General features: G+C 48.1%; 7 protein-coding genes across 7 annotated transcripts; 2 read left to right on the top strand and 5 right to left on the bottom strand.

Moving 5' to 3' along the window:
• Positions 1-743: 743 nt before the first annotated feature.
• N7469_006204 (Elongator subunit IKI3) lies at positions 744-4,931 on the bottom strand (the record flags this gene model as incomplete). Its single annotated transcript, XM_056645122.1, has 5 exons — positions 744-1,747; positions 1,798-2,077; positions 2,134-2,267; positions 2,320-2,585; positions 2,641-4,931. 5 exons carry the CDS (start codon positions 4,929-4,931, stop codon positions 744-746), a joined length of 3,975 nt encoding a protein of 1,324 aa, XP_056500360.1.
• Positions 4,932-5,408: 477 nt separating this feature from the next.
• N7469_006205 (cytochrome c oxidase VIIc family protein) lies at positions 5,409-5,910 on the bottom strand (the record flags this gene model as incomplete). The annotated part of the gene is made up of 4 exons (XM_056645123.1): positions 5,409-5,434; positions 5,505-5,537; positions 5,602-5,773; positions 5,842-5,910. The coding sequence occupies 4 exons, from the start codon at positions 5,908-5,910 to the stop codon at positions 5,409-5,411; spliced, it is 300 nt and encodes a 99-aa protein (XP_056500361.1).
• A 174-nt stretch (positions 5,911-6,084) lies between these two features.
• Positions 6,085-9,471, top strand: N7469_006206 (ATP-dependent RNA helicase MTR4; the record flags this gene model as incomplete). Its single annotated transcript, XM_056645124.1, has 3 exons — positions 6,085-8,562; positions 8,644-9,194; positions 9,291-9,471. 3 exons carry the CDS (start codon positions 6,085-6,087, stop codon positions 9,469-9,471), a joined length of 3,210 nt encoding a protein of 1,069 aa, XP_056500362.1.
• A 503-nt stretch (positions 9,472-9,974) lies between these two features.
• Positions 9,975-11,048, top strand: N7469_006207 (cut8/STS1 family protein; the record flags this gene model as incomplete). Its single annotated transcript, XM_056645125.1, has 2 exons — positions 9,975-10,050; positions 10,186-11,048. 2 exons carry the CDS (start codon positions 9,975-9,977, stop codon positions 11,046-11,048), a joined length of 939 nt encoding a protein of 312 aa, XP_056500363.1.
• Positions 11,049-12,098: 1,050 nt separating this feature from the next.
• On the bottom strand, positions 12,099-13,536 carry N7469_006208 (DUF3984 domain-containing protein; the record flags this gene model as incomplete). Its single annotated transcript, XM_056645126.1, has 2 exons — positions 12,099-13,463; positions 13,531-13,536. The coding sequence occupies 2 exons, from the start codon at positions 13,534-13,536 to the stop codon at positions 12,099-12,101; spliced, it is 1,371 nt and encodes a 456-aa protein (XP_056500364.1).
• Positions 13,537-13,985: 449 nt separating this feature from the next.
• N7469_006209 (uncharacterized protein) lies at positions 13,986-15,334 on the bottom strand (the record flags this gene model as incomplete). The annotated part of the gene is made up of 2 exons (XM_056645127.1): positions 13,986-14,296; positions 14,362-15,334. 2 exons carry the CDS (start codon positions 15,332-15,334, stop codon positions 13,986-13,988), a joined length of 1,284 nt encoding a protein of 427 aa, XP_056500365.1.
• Positions 15,335-17,312: 1,978 nt separating this feature from the next.
• Positions 17,313-18,458, bottom strand: argB (ornithine carbamoyltransferase; the record flags this gene model as incomplete). The annotated part of the gene is made up of 1 exon (XM_056645128.1): positions 17,313-18,458. The coding sequence occupies one exon, from the start codon at positions 18,456-18,458 to the stop codon at positions 17,313-17,315; it is 1,146 nt and encodes a 381-aa protein (XP_056500366.1).
• Between the last annotated feature and the right edge of the window lie 472 nt (positions 18,459-18,930).

Raw genomic sequence — 18,930 nt, forward strand, 5'->3', positions numbered from 1 at the left:
TCAAATGGGGGTATTATCTGCATGGGATTATGAGACACAACAAGATTTTGCCGATATTATCTAGTCAAAACTTCGGCATGCGACTTCAATCTACCAAATCAACAATTATCACGCCTTAGCGTGTAGTGGCTTGAGAGCTAAGCATCGAGTGGAGAAGGTTTTTCGGCAATCTCTCCACTCGATGACTGCTCATACTTACCACCCCGCTTCTACTGGCGAATTTACAATCTCGGAATTGGTGACTGATAGGTGTTTAGTGGGAATTTAATCTTTGGGGTGGGATTTGGGGAATCATGCAAGGGCGGAGGTCCGACGGATGGGAACTTGTGGATTGTTGGTTTCTTGATGGATTGGCGAGTGGTTAATATGCACCATTTTAATTTCAAGGCTTGATTATTATCATTAATGCCATTTGTTTACTGGCACCTTGACTGATTGGCAATAGGCACGGCACCCGCGTGGCGGAAATCCGATCCCCGTGTAGTAGTGATGCACCATCAAATGCGATGTCTTTTGATAGTCTGTGTAACGAACTTCTAGGCCTCGATCAGGTCAGTACAGAAATTGTGGTTAAATGAAGGAGGAACTTTTTTATTTTCATCATTTCTATCATAATTTTCCTGTCTGAGTTGGAACTTGTAGACATAATCGAAAGACATAGCATAGCGGAACTGTCAATTATGCATGTGACGAATCATCGGCCATCACACATCACACGACATCGAATATCATAGCTAGCCTTTTTAGACCAGAAGAGATGACTTCTTCATGCTCTTAAGCACAGGCGGCTCCTTGGCACGCGCCCCGCCTTCAAGAGCCTCCAAGCTCTCCGCCAGCACCGCAGGTCCACCCCGAAGGACAAGATCAGGGTCCTCTTCATCCTCGTCTGTCTTGGGCGCTTCTACCTTCTGCACCTCAAATATGTCGTCTCGGCAATCCGCACACATTTTCATGACATCCGATAACGCCTTTTCAACAGCAGCAGCACGCTCACGCATTCCACGTCGTAGAAGTGCGTCAACAAGCGACTCAGCTTCCGGAATAGTAGTGTTGACTCGCTCAATGAGACGTCTGATACTGTTGACCAAGTACTCCTCCTCGTATACGGTACCTTTTCTACCCTTAGCACGCTTACGCTCTTCGCGTCGACGATTCCGGGAGGTCTGTCGCGATGAACCCGTTTTACCAGTCTTGCTGGTATAACGAGTGAACATCGTGCGGCCTGCTAAGGTAGACGCCTCGGTTGGAGCCAGTGAGACATTGTCCGGGATATCAACACCACCTTCACCACCGGTTGGGTCACCGCCGTAAAAAGCGAGAGGGTCCTCGGCGCGAAGCTTGCGAAGCTCGGTGACTCGGGGCACCTGCGCATTGAGTTGATTTTTGCAGTCAGCGAGCAGATCAGTCATGGAACCCATGGCTTCGGCGAGACCTGAATCGACGATTTCCTCGACCAGCTCCTTTTTGCCGTGTAGCGTGAGCAAACGAGCCGCATCAGCAAATTTTGAGCCCCGACACAGAAGTCGTGCGGCGGTAATATAGTCGTGGAGATGGTCAGCGTAGACTGTTGCTGCCGAGACGTAGTCACGGGCTTCATCAATCAGGGTCTCCGCAAGTTCGTTGATATGAGCAATGAGGTCGGCCTCTGGCAAAGATGCCATCATCGCGCAGTACAGAGACTCACGCCACATATGGGCAAGCTTGTAGCATGTGCGAGCTTCATCGTAGAGTGCCAGGGATTCGTAAGCTGAATTCATGTTAGCTGAAATTCTATGCCGGAATTGGAATCCGACTTACCAATCGCCGCATCCTTGGGCTTTGAGTTGCCCTCTAGATATTCAGCATAGAGGTGTGTTATTTGCTTCTGATGATCGGGTTGATATTTGTAGATCTCCAGCGCCTCCTTATAGAGAATGTGCTTGATTACATATGCCTGAATCTCTTCATGAGCTGCAAGCGCGAACAAATGTTTCAAAGCCTTCTCGAATCGAGAAAGATGGTTGTCAATTTCAAATTTCCGTCGGGTCTCGGGCAATTGCTGCAGCTTTCGAAGGAATGGAAGATATTCTCGTGGGTCCTTCATCTCAGATGTTAGACATATATACTCGTATCGGCTTGAAACTCGAGACTCACCATTTGCGCTTGTTGGGCCACGAGAAGAGTGAGCTCCAAATCATATATGCCCAAAGCGTGCGAGTACAGTCGATTGGCATCAGTCAAGAAACACATATGCTCAATAGCATCATCTGCTTGTTCGGGGTTTTTGACTATAGCATTCATTAGCATGAAGTGTGGTGCAACTCACGAAATTCGACTTACCTCGCAATCCAGCAACCAGCTCCAATCCGGCTTCCAGGTCAGGTGGCGACTTGCACACATGGGCAGTGACCAAGTTCTGCAAATTGGTATCCATGCGGTATTGAAGAACAGCAAGAAAAGCGTCACAGATTGCATTGACCTTGCTGACCTTGCTTGACTTTGGTGCAGAAAACACGGCTGGGGTATCTGGCTGAGCAACAACGGCGGACTCATTCTTAGAGATTTTCAGAGTATCTTTGTACAATGTTTGCGAAACATCCTCCTCCCTGTTCAAAAAATTAGTCTCATTGCTCCCAACGGTCCTGAATATATGTGTCTTACTTTAAGCGCGAGAGGAAATCATCAATAAAGTCGACCTTTTTCACTTGTTCAATGAACAATTGGATGCTTTCCATAAATTGCTGAGGGGCGTAGTCATGAAGAATATTCATATCAACCATTTGGCTGCGACAAGCGAGGAATGCAGATCGGTACTTCTTCTGGTCAATGAATGTTCGAATGCCTGCCAAAACGAGGGCTCGCGGATAGATGGTTTCAATGTTTCCTCGGGGTGCCTGGAGGACAACTGCGAAGATAGACGGAATGACAGAGACTAGTTTCGAGCCTCGCTCAATGCTTCGACATCTCTCGTCTGTTTCGGGAGTGTCCTCGGGAACCTCCATTTCGTCCACGTGGTTCAGATGAACGAACTTGAGTAAATGTTGAGAGGTTGTGAATAAGAGATGAGAAGGCGTTACTAAGAATGAGGTGCAGTTCTTTGCCAACACACGCTTGTTCGCGAACAGAGTTCCAGTCCGTGTCATTGAGATCAGAATCTTCTCGTCCTCTGAAATCGACACAGCACGAGCCCAAGGCGTGTCGACGCTTGGGCTCTCATACCAGGGATTGACTTTAGAGACATCATCAGGTTCAGAGGAGATACTCGTGTATGTGCACCCTTTGCTTGCCTTATGCGAGACCCAAAGAGAGTCATGGCCAATGCCTGGGAAGACTGAAGAGAATCGAGTCCCAATGGCCTCATACACGACCTCGGTAACACGAGTCTCCAACAGAGTCTTTTCGATCACGGTGGAATTTGGTGAAGACTCTCTCAGGACAAAGACTTCATTTTCATTGACGAAAGCGATCTGCCTAGGTCGACTGGTGGAGGCATTTGATAGCGGGTAGCTTGATTCTAAGATTGGAGCTGGCACAGGACGAGTCTTCAATGACCACAGGAAGACTGCAAAGCTGTCTTGTGTCAGAACCGCAATCCTAGTTCCAGACTTGCTGAATGCAACATCGATAGCGTTGGAGTCTAGCTTCAATTCGTTGTGGGCCATTGGAGGCGGCACTCCTGCCAGACGGAGAGGAGTCAACTTCAGATTTTGCCCATCCATTACTGCGACAGCACCAACATCATTCGGAATAACAGTAGAGCCATGATTGATATCAAAGGCATATTCCAAGTCCAGAATCGAGGTTGCAGAGCCCGCTACTACTCGCAATGACTTCTCCTGGTGCCAATCAAAGGAGTAAGAGAATGAGAACTCCGGGTCAACGACGATTGGAATCTCCTGTTTGAGGTAATAATAGTAGTTGCCAGTAGTCCAAAGCTGAACTCTATCCTTGAAGCGAACAGCAAGTACGGTAGAGTCAACATTCCACGAGAGTTGGATCTGCGAACCCCAAGACAGACGCTCTTCCTCGGAAAGACGGAGCGTAAACTGGCCATGGCGCAATCCATTGCGTTCAAAGAAAACAACATCAATTCGATCGTCCAGTCGCTGGATTCCGGCAATCAAGTTTCCAGATGGACGCCAGCTGAGGGCACCTTCGAGCCCATCGACAGGCTCGCTCACGCTGTCAAGAGTACCTTCTCTCGAATAGACTCGAACTGCACGGCGAGCGCCCTCTTCAATGCTATTCACGGCAACGTAGGCACCATCACCTCGCCAGCTGATTGTGGTGCTAGCATCATCATTTCCACTCAGCTTTCCCTCATCGACCTTCTCCGGCACAGTGGGATCCCGAAGAGCCTTGGCTCTCTTTCCTTGAAATTGCGTCTCTCGCTTACCCCAGCCGACAGAGACATGTTGGGAAGACTGGAGATCCGCCTGTGTCAAAGTAATTTCGGCCACGTTCTCAAACTCTCTCGTCATGTACAAAAGTGTACGAGCTCGAGTTGTAATAGCCAGTAGCTCCTCGTCCGGGGACCATGCAGCAGCGCTGATACCGACGTCCACGGATCCCAGAATTTCAATCTTATCCTCCCCGGGAAGAGGCTCCTCGCGGACCATAATAATATCACCACCCTCTAGCACTAGACATGCTGTCAGATTATCAGCAAAGTAGTGCAATGACAAAACCCGGTCACAGGGCAATTCCGGCAATGGACACGGGGCATCCCAAGATGCCAGACATTCGAACGCTTCACGACTCAGCCGGTGATCGGTAGAATCATCAGTCTGGGCATCAGGGCGCTTCCTCCGCAGCTCGATGATAGGGCTCTGCTCTGTTGGGCCAAATGTGCACACGACTGAATCTGACGAAGTATCCCAAGCAGTGGCAGTCAAAGGCAGGTCGCTTGAAATTTGCGTTTCCCGCAGCCAGACATTTCGTAAATTGCGCATCTTCGGCGGGTATCAACTTTTTTTTTTATGAGTAACCTTTTTGTCCTACCCCGCCATAGGACGAACTGCAGGGTCTTGAATGGGGTCCAGAGACAAGATCACAATAATTGCGACAGGCTCGAACTGCAAATCGGATTTATCAAACGAACGAAATAGACCGCGCAGAGTGTGCGGGGAGGAAGATGGTGGGTGTGTTGGTATCAACGCCGAACCACAAATTTTTGATTTTCCACTCCGCTCAGCCAATGACTTCATTCAGATTTCAACGTCTCAGGAGCTACGCCTTACACCAGCCAAATATCTGTATACATACTACACAGCTACAATCGCAGACTTCAAACGTGTAGATAAAACACCCAATCTTATTCTCTAGGTTTGTACATGATTTCAAGCGGTTTTTAACGCCCGATTGAGAACTTCCATCCTTCCGGTCTTCCACCTTGCTGTCACGCGAGAAATGAATACTAGTGAAACAGTTTAACGGGTCTTGTAGGTTTGCCAGACTAAAATAAGGAGAGGCATTAGAATCACAGGAACGTTTCACGTAGGAAATTGGGTCAATTGCAAGCTTACCGGCAATACCGAAGGGAGCACCGAATCCGGTAACTAAATTTCGACATGTTCGAGTCAGAGGTCTATCACAAGGCCGCGGATCACAACGAAGACTTACTCATGAAAGCCCAGTATCTCCAGAAGAAGTGCTTGGTCAGAGGGTTGAAGGGAATGTTGGAGCGAGGACCCTCAGCGTAGTGGTAGGGGCTACCCAGCTGGGTGCGAGTGGTGGAGAAGGCACGGCGGCCGGCGACTGCCAGACGGGCACGGATGGCGGAAGAGGCGTACATCTAGAAATTGAGCAAAGTGAAGGTGAGTCGGCGTTTCTGCAATTCAATTGAGTTGAAAGATCACCCACCTTGGGAGGTACTGGAGAGGAGAGAGAGCGGACGATCGGGAATGGACGGGGCGATGGCCAAACGAACATCGCGAGGTGCGAATGGGACGATGCCAGGTCACGTGTGGTCAGCTGATTCAACTTCCACCGCCTACCATATCGGGTGGTCCTGCAATCTTTTTGCGGGGAAAAAAAAGAGAAGTCTCGACTTTCTTGTTGTCGTCCACGAATTTGACCTCAACCAAGTTTTGAGCTCCCTTGGAGATGGACGAGCTCTTCGACGCCTTTGAGGACAAGCCTCAGACTGTCCAGCCATTGGACGATGCATCCAAGCGTCCGAAGAAAGATAAGAGCAAGAAACGTCAAGCCAATGGCAGCGTTAAAGCAAATGGAGATGCGCCAGTGGAAGAGAAAGCCAATGCTGGCTCTGACGACGAGCCCATGGCCGATGCTGAACCTGTCGCCGATGGACCTGTTACCGAAAACAATCAACCAGAAACAAAGCGCCAACGATTAGAGGAAGAACCCGCACCACTTGTCGCAGATACCTTTGAAACCGAGCAGGCAACGGAGATCACATCCCAGGCGTCAAAGGATCCCTCGATCACAGTATCTCACCAAGTGCGTCATCAAGTGGCACTCCCACCAAACTTCCAAAACTATGTGCCAATCTCGCAACACGTACCACCTGAAGACCCCGCGAAGAAATACCCCTTCACCCTCGATCCTTTTCAGCAAGTCGCAGTGCACTCTATTCAGCGAGAGGAGAGTGTGTTGGTTTCCGCTCACACTAGTGCTGGAAAAACGGTTATCGCAGAATATGCCATTGCGCAAAGTTTGAAGAATAACCAGCGTGTAATTTACACCAGTCCTATCAAGGCGTTAAGCAACCAAAAGTACCGTGAATTCGCGGCTGAGTTCGGCGATGTTGGATTGATGACCGGTGATGTGACTATTAACCCTACTGCGACCTGTCTGGTCATGACCACTGAGATTTTACGTTCTATGTTGTACCGTGGTTCCGAAATTATGCGCGAAGTTGGCTGGGTTATTTTTGACGAAATTCACTACATGCGCGATGCGAACCGTGGTGTCGTCTGGGAAGAAACCATCATTCTTTTGCCTGACAAGGTTCGATATGTCTTCCTGTCCGCCACTATTCCCAACGCTATGCAGTTTGCCGAATGGGTTGTCAAGATGCATCAGCAACCTTGTCACGTTGTGTATACCAATTACCGTCCGACTCCACTCCAACACTATTTCTTCCCTGGTGGCGGCGAAGGTATGCATTTGGTTGTTGACGAGCATGGGAATTTCCGCGAGGAAAACTTCCAAAATGCCATGGGTGCTATTGCCGACAAGAAAGGCGCTGATTCTAATGATCCCAATGCAAAGATGAAAGGAAAGGGCAAGAATAAGAAGATCAATAAGGGTGGCAACGAGGGCCCTTCCGATATTTTCAAAATCATCAGGATGGCTATGATGAAGAAACTGAATCCCGTCATTGTGTTCAGCTTCAGCAAGCGAGAGTGCGAAAGCGGAGCGCTGCAACTTAAAAACCTTTCGTTCAACGATGATTCTGAGAAGGAGATGGTCTCCAAAGTTTTCGACAGCGCTATCGAGATGCTTTCTCCAGAGGATCGCGAGCTGAATCAGATCACCAACATTTTGCCTCTGCTGCGAAGAGGTATCGGTGTTCACCATTCCGGTCTTCTTCCCATTCTCAAGGAGACCATTGAGATCCTTTTCCAAGAGGGACTCATCAAGGCCCTTTTCGCCACGGAAACTTTCTCTATCGGTCTTAACATGCCTGCCAAGACCGTAGTCTTCACAAGTGTTCGTAAATTCGACGGTACAAGCCAGCGATGGCTCACACCGTCCGAGTTTATTCAAATGTCCGGTCGTGCTGGACGAAGAGGTCTTGATGACCGAGGTGTTGTGATCATGATGGTTGATGAGCACATGGACCCTGCGGTGGCCAAGGAGATCGTGCGTGGAGAGCAAGACCGTTTGAACTCTGCATTCCATCTCAGCTACAACATGATCCTCAATCTTATGCGAGTGGACGGTATCTCTCCAGAGTTTATGCTTGAAAGATGTTTTAAGCAATTCCAGAACACTGGCAGCATCGCGGGCCTGGAGGCAGAGCTCCAAGAATTGACAGAAAAACGAGCGAATATGGTTATCCCCGATGAGGGTACGATCCGGGAGTATTATGACTTGAGAAAACAGCTCGATGGGTTCTCAGATGACGTGCAAGCTGTGATCAGCCATCCTAATCACTGTTTACGATATTTGCAAGGGGGTCGTCTGATTCACATCAAATATCAGGACAAAGACTTCGGTTGGGGTGTCGTTATTAAATACACTCAGCGACGACCTCCTAAGAACTCAACCGAAGAAATCCCAGATCACGAAAAATATATCGTTGATGTCTTGTTGAAACTTTCTGACGGACCCGCCGTTGCTACCAAGTCACATCAGCATCTTCCTCCTGGGATCGAGCCGGTTAAGGAGGGTGAGAAGGGCCGAGTGGAGGTGGTTCCATGCATGCTCAATTGCATTCGTGAAGTTGCCCAACTCAAGATACACATTCCTAGGGATCTTACTTCGGCCGATAACCGGAATACTGCCCGGAAGTCTTTGGATGAAGTGCAGAGACGCTTCCCCGATGGTCTCCCAATCGTTGACCCGCTTGAGAACATGGAAATCAAGGATGATTCTTTCAAGACACTTCTCAGGGTGAGTCATTCGCGAATTACCCAACGCTTTCTCAAGAAAATTACTGATGTATGATATATTTGCAGAAAATCGAGGTACTAGAATCTCGCTTGGTTGGCAATCCCTTACATGAATCCCCCCCGATTGCCTGAATTGTACGAACAATATGCTGCCAAGGTTAATTTGGGTGCTCAAATCAAGGAGGTTAAGAGAAAGATTACGGATGCTACGGCAATTCAGCAGTTGGATGAGCTCAAGTGCCGCAAACGTGTACTTCGACGCCTTGGCTTCATCAGCGACGACGATGTGATTCAAATGAAGGCCCGAGTTGCCTGCGAGATCAGCACTGGTGATGAATTGATGCTCAGCGAACTGCTTTTCAACGGTTTCTTCAATAACTTCACGCCCGAAGTCACCGCTGCTGTGATGAGTGTTTTCGTCTTCGAAGAGAAGGTCAAGGAGACCCCACAACTCACCAAGCCAGAACTCTCTCAGCCTCTCAAGGAAATCCAGAACCAAGCTCGGATTGTAGCCAAGGTGACCCAGGAGTCCAAGATGGCTCTTAATGAAGACGAGTATGTTCAAAGCTTCCATTGGGAGCTGATGGAGGTCATGTACGAGTGGGCGAACGGCAAGTCTTTCGCCGAAATCTGGTAAGCATTTTGCCACCCCCCTTTTACCCTAAGCATTCCTTCCTCATGTGAGTGACCAAAGCTTTGTTAAACTAACCACTTTCTCTTTCCTTCTAGCAAAATGACCGAAGTTTATGAGGGTAGCTTGATCCGCGTTTTCCGTCGACTGGAGGAGTGCTTACGGCAGATGGCACAAGCTTCCAAGGTCATGGGTAGTGAGGACCTGGAGAGTAAGTTCGAGACGGCGCTCACCAAGATTCGTCGTGATATTGTGGCTGCTCAGTCATTGTACCTGTAAATAAAATATCCTAGGCGCTGGAGGGGGGGGGGCAAAAAAGAATATCATACATAATTCAAGTATACCAGTAGCATATACGAGTAATAGTGTATACTACAGTAGTTCGTTAGTAGTTGTAGTAGTTTGGTAGTTATCACATAGTACTTAGTACCAAATACTTTATTACTGCTATAATATAATGTCTATATATTTCCAGCGCCAACTAAATTCGCATGACTTACTTTATTTAAATCTGATATCATGAATATAATATAAGATATCATTTGCAACGTTTCGACGTGACCTCGCAAAAAAAAAATAAGTGCACGGCCGGTCTGCGTTGCCGCCCGCAACGCTAACCTCCACCGCCGTTTCTCTTTCCTTCTTCTCCCCACTTCACCCTATTGGGCACCCTTGGAAATTATCCCTTCTCTTTCTCTCCTATCTTTTCTTTCTCGCTCGACTTCCTTTTTTTTCCTCCTCATCAGAGATCGTCGGTATACTTTTGCCATCCGGCTGTCATCATGAACAGTCTGGTGGCTACGCCTCCTGTTCCTCCTCATTTCTACGAGCACTCTCGATTCTCTCCCTCCCGTATAAGTAAGAGCTGATCCCTCCCTCCCTCCTCTCTCATCTGCCCTTGTGCCCTTGAGCAGAGCTACTGCAGTCCTTCCATCGACCGAAAATACCAGAAGATAAGAAGATAAAATTCTTGAAACTAACAATATGATATAGTGTCTACACCCTCTTCCTCTTACACCAGCCGCAAGCGGAAAGCCGATGATGAAGGCAATGATCATGATGGACGCATGTCCGCCTCACCAACCAACTCACCCGCCTTTACTCCTCGTCAACTTCCTTCCTTCCGTAATATCAAACGATCTCGACCGAATGTCTCTGGTAGACCGCTCTCTCTTCCTCGTCTCTTAGAGACTTTAGATACAGATGCCCTCCGAACGGTCGTTCGCACCATGTGCGAACGCCACCCTCAGCTCGCCGATGAGGTGGCCCACACCTCGCCTCGCCCGAGTGTGTCTTCTACCTTACAAGTTCTTCGAAACTATCAGGCCGTTCTTCAGTCGTCTTTCCCACTTGGTGGCAACACAGAATCAGACTACGCATATAACAGAGTGCGTCAACCACTTACGAATCTCCTCGAAGCTTTGAGCGACTTCACTCCCAACTTTCTTCCTCCCAACGAAACTCAGCCATCAGTATCGCTCAGTTATCTCGATGGAGCCACCGATATCATCCATGCTCTACCCCGCTGGAGTACACCACAGAACAATATCGAGCGAGACTCGGCTTATGATGAAATTTGCAAAGCCTGGATCCTGGTGATCCGAGAGGCAGGGAAGCGCGGTGGTGGAATTCAACTTCAGTATGGAGGATGGGATCAAAAACTCGCCAAACATAACCATACATCGGGAGGAAAACTTCAGGCTGCCGTCAATGAACTCGGATCGAGCCTGGGGTGGATGAATGGACCAGATTCTCAGTCTCACAGCCCCGGCGGTAGTGAGCTTGGATCTATTCGGGACCAGCTTTTCTCTGGCACATATGGCCTTGGAACCCCTGTTAAAGTTGGACCCTGGTGAAGATGGAACCCTAAAAAAATAGCAAAGAGTTCGATGACTCAAAGTAAAGGCTATCACCACCTATTGAAACTCGATAATACGACCAAAAACCCCGTACTACCTCGGCCAAATTCCACTTGGAACACACGGGAATCCCATACATCTCACACACAGATGCACTCACGTCCCATCCTCCAATGTTCTTCGCTCTCATGCTTTGAACCCCGCCCGACGGTCCCTCCATAACAACTCCGAGACCGCTCAACTTTCCGACGTATGCCACGATCACGATAACTACCTGCATGACCTTTAGAGAATCCACCTGGTCTCAGATTGGCGTTTTATATGCAATGGCGAATCCACCTGACAAATTCCATGTCCCCTTTTCTTTCGCTGTTTCCTCTCTCCCTCTTTTGCCCTTAAGTTTCAATGTTGCCCCCCAGTGCAGCTCTCCATCCCCTGGCTGCAACTGCGACTAACTTATTCTATCGTCGAATCTCAATGAACTTTTTCAACTTCGCCATTTCTTTCTTCTTTTTTCCCTTCTTGTCTTGTTCTTTGTCGGATTTTGGAATCGTTGCTTTCAAGCTCGATTCTTCACCTGCCTTTTTTTTTCTTGACTACTTTCTCATTTGTTATCTTTCATCTCGATCTCGGGTGGCGTGCTTCCGTTGTGATTCTCTCGATTTCGCACTGTCGGGGTTATGTACAGTCAACTCTTCATTTACATTGTTTTATCGATTCACCTTTATTCACCTTTGTGGTATCTGTTCCTCATTAGTCGACGATATCTAGTTCGTATTCGTAAAGCCGGTCGACTCGAGAGCCTAATCACGATTATCTGGCGAATTATGCCTATCTGTAGATAGTTCGATATTTCATACGACTCACGGAGTATTCGAATATCAAACGCTTGCACGCTCTTTCAATAATTGCATCAAGGTTTGTCCTGGAGGACAATAGTATCGCTCAGTCTGATCTCGCCATATTACCATCAACATAGCTGGGAATAATTAGTAAAAGAGGAACAGAGCAGTATGTACAAATTCAACAATAGTCTTTGCCACTCCATCAAAGAATGGCCTGCTTCACCACTCTGAACAACCAACTCGCATCTTCCCATCCACCCTGCGACCCAGCTTTTCCAACCCCGACGCTCGAATCACCATCAACTTGAGAAAGGGTATCAAAGTCAGAATACCCATCTTGCTCCGCAGACCCCAATGATGGATTATCATTCCCCTCATTGTCCTGATCAGACGCAGGCTCTTCAAACGTTACAGTCGTGGAGGTCGGAGTAGTTCCAATCCTCGCAGTAGCAGCAGGAGGAACAGAAGCAGGCCACTCCTCCACGCCAAACAACGTCCACTCAACCAATCGATCAATCCAACTCCCCAATCCAAACCCTCGCTCACGCGTTAATCGCTGTAAATCAGCTTCATCAAACTCATCCATGCTCTCATCACTAGAATAATCATATTCAGACCCATCATCCGAATAACCCTCTCCATCCCAATCAACCCCCTCATCATCATCAAAATCACCCCGTCCCCTTAACGAAGCCATTTCCGCGCGAATCCGCTCATCCACAAAATCAGGTACGAGCCCAGATCCAGAACTCCGTCCCCGACTCCCAACCTCCGGACTCACCGTCCCAGAAACACCAGTCGACGTCCTCCCCGGCGTCATTGCCGAAGGCATACCCGTCATAGTAAGACCAGCACGACTGCCCCGTCTACTACCACCCCGAGACCTAGAACTCTGTCTCGAAAGCGCAGCGGGAGTCGAAAGTCCAGATCGGGATCGGCGCGAAGTCCCGGATTTAGTACGTTTATGGTGACGATGCGCGTCGTCGAGGCTCGGTTCAGTTGCGGAAACTAGATTCGTTGAACTCTCGCGTTTGGAGAGCCAACTTTGACCTTTTTCTTCACGGGTAGATGAAGCAAGCGCTATACCTGCACGAAGCATCCATTCTGCATCGGATTTACTATGTCCGTGACCCTGTTCATGATGACGGCGCGGGTGGGGCGATGTAGCTGATTTCCTAAGCTGGTTGGGTCCCTGGGCCTGGGCCTGGGCCTGAGACTGGTGGTGTAGTGGTACTGAACTATCGCGACTGTGTAGATTAGAGTCGCTGAATGGAGTGGCGCGACTGGAGCTTTTGCTTCGGATGTGGTGTCGGGTGCGGGATGTACTTCTTGAATGAGAAAGAATTGGCGGTGTACTGGGTACAGAGATGCTGGAGAAGTATGAGGTTCTTGGGGGTGTTTTTGTGCCACTTCCAGATGTTTCGTGAGTATCTCGTGGACTGAAGTAGTCTGTTGGTGAGGTGTCGTCGTCTATAGGGAATCGGGGGGTGAGTGGAGCTAGGGAGACATGGTGGAGATTGGGGTATGAGCGACGTGAAGGGAAGCCTCCAGTGTTACTCGTATGAAACTGATAATTCTGATGTGAGTTATAACCCTAGACATGCAATGAGTCATGAAATGGATGGCCTACTTACCTCCATGTTGTGGTGAAGAGAAGTTGAACTGTCGAAGTGTCAAAGTGGAATGAAATGCGGAGGTGCTGCACGTGTTGACATGTGAAAATGGCCGGCTCGGCTTCAATTCTCCCTGGAGGTACAACTGCATATAATATATTCAAAGAAACCGATTTGACGATGGAGATATCTTATTATTGTAATGTAGGATTGCCTAGATGGCACTCAGGGTATTAAGATGGACAACAATTCACTGATTGATGATATGATGATCATCCGATCTATATGTATAGTAATTTGAGTGGGCTGACCGAGGATAGCTGCATCACCCGGTCATACTTTACTATGTAAGTACTTCGTACTACGAAGTACTCCTAGTAGAGGCTAGTATAAGTTGAAAATCATTTATACACGATGGCTATTTCAAGTATTTACAGCTTCTCATCTAACTAGTAACCCCCAATTTTGCTGGTATTTTACAGCTTAGATCCATGAAAGTCCAAGACCTCAGCGCCCTTCTCTTTCAAGTCCTCCAGGACATTGTACTCCATAATCCACTTCATGCGTTCACCGAGTGCCTCTGGATTAAATCTCTCGGTAAGTTGGTCAGGGCTATCCGAGCTCGCCAGCTTGCCAGCTTCATAACTGGTCTGAGTGACCCTGTCCGTCCGAGGCTTGCGCAGATCTTGATAGAACTGGAAAGCCTCTGACAAGTCCTCACCCTTCCAGTGTCGCAGAATAGTTGCCAGGGCAATGCCGGACTCAATTGCCATACAAGTTCCTTGGCCTAATCCGTCCAAGTTAGTTAAATGAGTCATAAACCAGCGGGTCAAAATCATGGGAGTTGCCTACCTTGGTGAGGAAGAGTAGAGTGAGCAGAGTCACCTAGGAGAATGATGCCCGCATCCTTCTGTCCATCCTTCATCTCAAACCACTTATCCAACGGATCCCGCACATAAAGCGCCTGTTTCAGCATTTTCCCATCAGGCGAACCCTTCCGCAAACCAGCAATAATATCCTGAACCTGAGGACACCAATCCCGAACATGTTCCTGCAGACTATCAATATCAGAACGAGACATCCAACTCTCCGAGTCCCACGCTTCCAGTGGCTCAGACATAAATCCAATAATAGCCGCGCGATCCGTCTGCGTTTCTTTATTCCCAATAGGCAGAATCAGAACGTGTCGCTTGGGACCGCGGAAATTCACCGTTTTCCGAAGTAATTGCGCCGTGTCTTCGGGGAGATCTTTATATTCGACGAATCCACGGTAAACAACCTGACCAGAATAATTGGGTGAATCGGCCAAACCCATATCCTTGCGTACATTGGATTTAATACCATCACATCCAATGACGATATCCGTCTCGGCCGTACTGCCATCTTCAAAATGTAGGGTATAGGGTGCGATACCAGCAGCCGTGTTTCGATCAATTGATACTAGTCGCTTTCCCTGGTTCAGAGAAGACTGAGGGACTCGCTCCTTGAGAGAATCGAGTAGATGCGCTCGGTGCAGTAGACGGGCGGGTGGATGCGAGAACTCTTCAATATGTCCCAGATAATCACCAGACTTGTAGTTATGGTATTCCATGTAGCAAGGCAGTTGATGACTGGATTTTTCGGTCATACTCTTCTTCAGACCAAATGCGTCTAGGACACGATTGGCATTGGAGGTGATATTCACGCCGGCACCGACTTCGCCGAATTGCGGCGCTTGCTCGTAGAGTTGTACATTCTTCAAGCCAGCATATAGTGCAGCATTTAAAAAGGACATGCCGCCCAGGCCGCCACCAATGATGGCAACACGCTTGTTTTCGAACCCCATGCTGTTTAAGGTGGGGTATTTGTATATGCGGTTTTCGCTGGTGTAGTTGCGATATGTTATGCGTCTTCTTCTTCTAGATATTGTGTTTTGGGAATTATGTGCAGGAATGGATGATGGCCTCGAGCTATATGTAGTGAAGTGATTAATGAGACAATCGGGAATTCCCCATCTGGAGAGTGACTGATCCGATAGTCAGCAAGTTGGAGGTGGCCTTTCGGACGTGGAGAGAGTGTGGGGGTCTTCCAGGGTTGGCAAGTCGCGACTCTTCCGAGGGGTAGACTCAGGCTAATGGCACGGAAATCCCGGTCGATCGTAGAATGAATACATAGTTGGACCTGGGACATAGTGCGCAATAGTATATGTTAAGCTACTAGGAATGACTATGCTCATACTTTGATATGTAGTACATATACTATAGATGGTCGTGATGTTCGGGATGTATATTATTACTTCTGCCGAACCGAGATCGGCTTTATCATTCGCATCTCTACTCTACATAGTTCATACATGGAAACTACTAGTAGTTTTAATTCTTGACATAGACTGATTATTGCTATTACTTCAGCAACTATGATTCAATGCCCTATATTGATAACATTTAATAAAGCTTGGTTCACCCAGTCTACCCCTCAACCGTGCCCCTCCATCTCCGTAAATTCCATCGGAAGACCCGCCACTCTTGGTCTGGTGGCATCCGATGACTCCACTGGCTTCGGATGCGGCAATCTTATCAGTCACACAGCCGAATTACCAGTCTATTGTACCATCTTCAAGTTGCCTCGCTGCTTTACTCATTGAGTATATCCGAATGGAAAACATGTGAGATCTCTGAGCAAATCTATTTCGAGGAAAGAAAGTGATGACGGATAGTATCCGTTGAAACTGTACAATCCCGACTCTGCGCAGAAGTTACTAAGTCTATTCGTATACTTGGTAATGTATAGAGTAACACTTATCAAGTGGTTGTATACTACTTCAAATGAGTAAGACACTCATTAATTCAAATCGAATTGAAGTATATATACCGGTACTGTCGGTATAAATAGTGGCATTGGGCGAATTGTGTCTATGAGATGGTTCCAAAAATTTATAGACGAGGACAGCAGCTACGGATACGCTAGTTAGATATTGTCAGCCTTGTCCACATATGATATAGATTGTGGTTGAAGCCTACTATGGTAAGCCCAAATTCAGTGAGCTGAGTACTACCTGAGCCTCGAACACTCTGCTCAATCTACGCATCAATCTATATACTACCTAGACGAATGTTGGAAGTAGCAGCGTACTGAACAGATAACAACCTCAAATCTGAACAGTGATGCACCAAGATATGCTCTTACTAGAAGGAGTATTGTGGATTCAAAGGGTAGCAACAGCAGCAGCAGTAGTAGTACTGGTCGTACAAAAAGTATATCATTTTCAGCAATTGAATTGAACTAGTATCTGGAAGGGTAAGAATCTTCAAGTAAGTCTCCAAGCTAGTAAGAGTAGTGGATGACCAGAAATAAAGGGCATGTAATTTTAAAACAGACTACATAGTGCATTCTCCTTGCCAAAATGATCAAATCATCATCACCTTGCAGTTGTACTATACTATGTACATATCTACTACACTCCCATACTAACATCAAGCCAAGAGCCCCACACCAAGACACCAAGTGGTGCTCCCATTTATTTTTACGGCATTGAAACCCTGAAATGCCGAATCACCCGAACTTAAAAGCACTTCAAGTTTAAATTAAGCGAGTAATCATATAATACGTCATTGGTTCATTCTGAGATAGACTGGGATTTAGAAAGACTTGGCGCATTTTGTGATTTTGTCAATAATTACATCTGAATGAAAGCTCTATGTATATCCCCCCCGAAACAGCAACTCCTAAAATCGCTCAGAAGGAGTGAATCAGAATACCCAGAGGGCTCCACTCCTAAAAATTTTGGTTGCAATATTCCCAAATTTTGTCCGGGTGCAACGGATTTACTCCACGATCTTGCCCTTGTTGACGACGAAGCCCTCCAGAGCCGAGATAGCCGCCCAAAGACGGTTCTCAGCCTCGGGGAACACCAGGGAGCGGGGACTGTAGAAAACCTCATCACTGACTTCCTCAGGGTGTCGGGGAAGGCAGTGCATGAACTTCCAGTGCTCTTTGGCACCACCACGCTGGGCCAAATCGGCGGTAATTTGGAAGCCCTCGAAGGCCTTCATACGCTTCTTGGATTCCTCCTCCTGACCCATGGAGACCCAGGTATCGGTGACCAGGATATCAGCATCCTTGACAGCCTCTTCGGGGATGTTGGTCTGGGTGAGCTTTCCGGGTGTAGGCACACCCTCACCAGAGCGCTGGATGAGGTCGACCATGTCGGCGGGGATCTCGTAGCCCTTGGGAGTAGCAACGTGCATGTCAACACCCATCTTGGTAGCACCAATGGCCAAGTCGAAGAGAACATTGTTAGCATCACCAACCCAAGCAATCTTCAGGCCCTCCAGACCTAAGCTGGAAAGAGAATGTGCTTTGGGAGTGAAAGATTCGTAGATAGTCACAAAGTCGGCAATGATCTGCAATGGGTGGAAGGAATCGCACAGGGCATTGATGACGGGGACAGTCGAGTGCTTAGCCAGATCAGCCACGTCGGAGTGCTTCGCGACACGCGCAACAATACAAGAGACCATCGAGGAGATCACAACGGATGTATCGTAAAGAGATTCGTTGACGCCAAGCTGAATATCCTCCTTTCCGAGGAACATGGGGTGACCACCCATTTGAACGGTGGCAGCTTCAGTCGAAACACGAGTACGGGTACTGCGCTTGTTGAACATCATGGCGACGGTCTTTCCGGAGAGGGATCCAATGAGACTTTGCGGGATAGCTCCGGACTTGATAGCTCGCTTGTGCGAGGCGGCATTGCGCACCAGAGTTGCGAACTCGGCGGGAGTCAGGTCTGCAATGGAGAGCAAGTGGCGGGGAGCGAAAGGAGAGGTAGCGGGAGTGGTTTGTGTCTGGTGGGCAAATCGTCGAAGACCATTAGCCTGGAGTGTTCGACTCAGAGAAGAAGAGGTGGAGCCGGCCAATTGAGTTACACTTTGGGCGCCATAACGGGCGGCAGCTTGAAGACCGCTAGCCATTGTAGACTAAGGGTAAGGGAGCAACAGGAGAGGGTGTGTGTTATAGTACAGGGTGTGAGGTGTATGTGTGTAGAGAGAGAGAGTGTGTGTGTGTAGGAGAGAGTGGGCAATGGTTGGGGGGTGTGGGAAATGGGCAAGTGAACTATTTGGGAGGGGACCGCAATGAGTCAAATCAAATCCGGAGGAGAAATTCACTTTTTGGTTTGCCGCTCCACTCTTTTTCCTTTTGGATCGCTCCTTCCCTTCCCTACTGCCGGCCTTGGCGCCAAGATTATATATGCCTGAACGACAAGGCACTAAAGTATCTCCACATCGTGGCTTATCATCGCCGAGCTTATCGTCATCACTGGGTCTCCCTCGTCATATCCCTCTTTCTACTCTCTACTCTCTTACTTGAATTAGTTCTGAATGACACGACAAGAGAGAAGGAGGAGAGAGAATTATCATTACTATTAAGTCACCTTTGGCATAC

Source organism: Penicillium citrinum, assembly GCF_028827155.1.
Source record: "Penicillium citrinum strain IBT 23319 chromosome Unknown utg000005l:1.0-1900146.0:1.0-1900348.0, whole genome shotgun sequence".
Lineage (NCBI taxonomy): Eukaryota > Fungi > Ascomycota > Eurotiomycetes > Eurotiales > Aspergillaceae > Penicillium > Penicillium citrinum.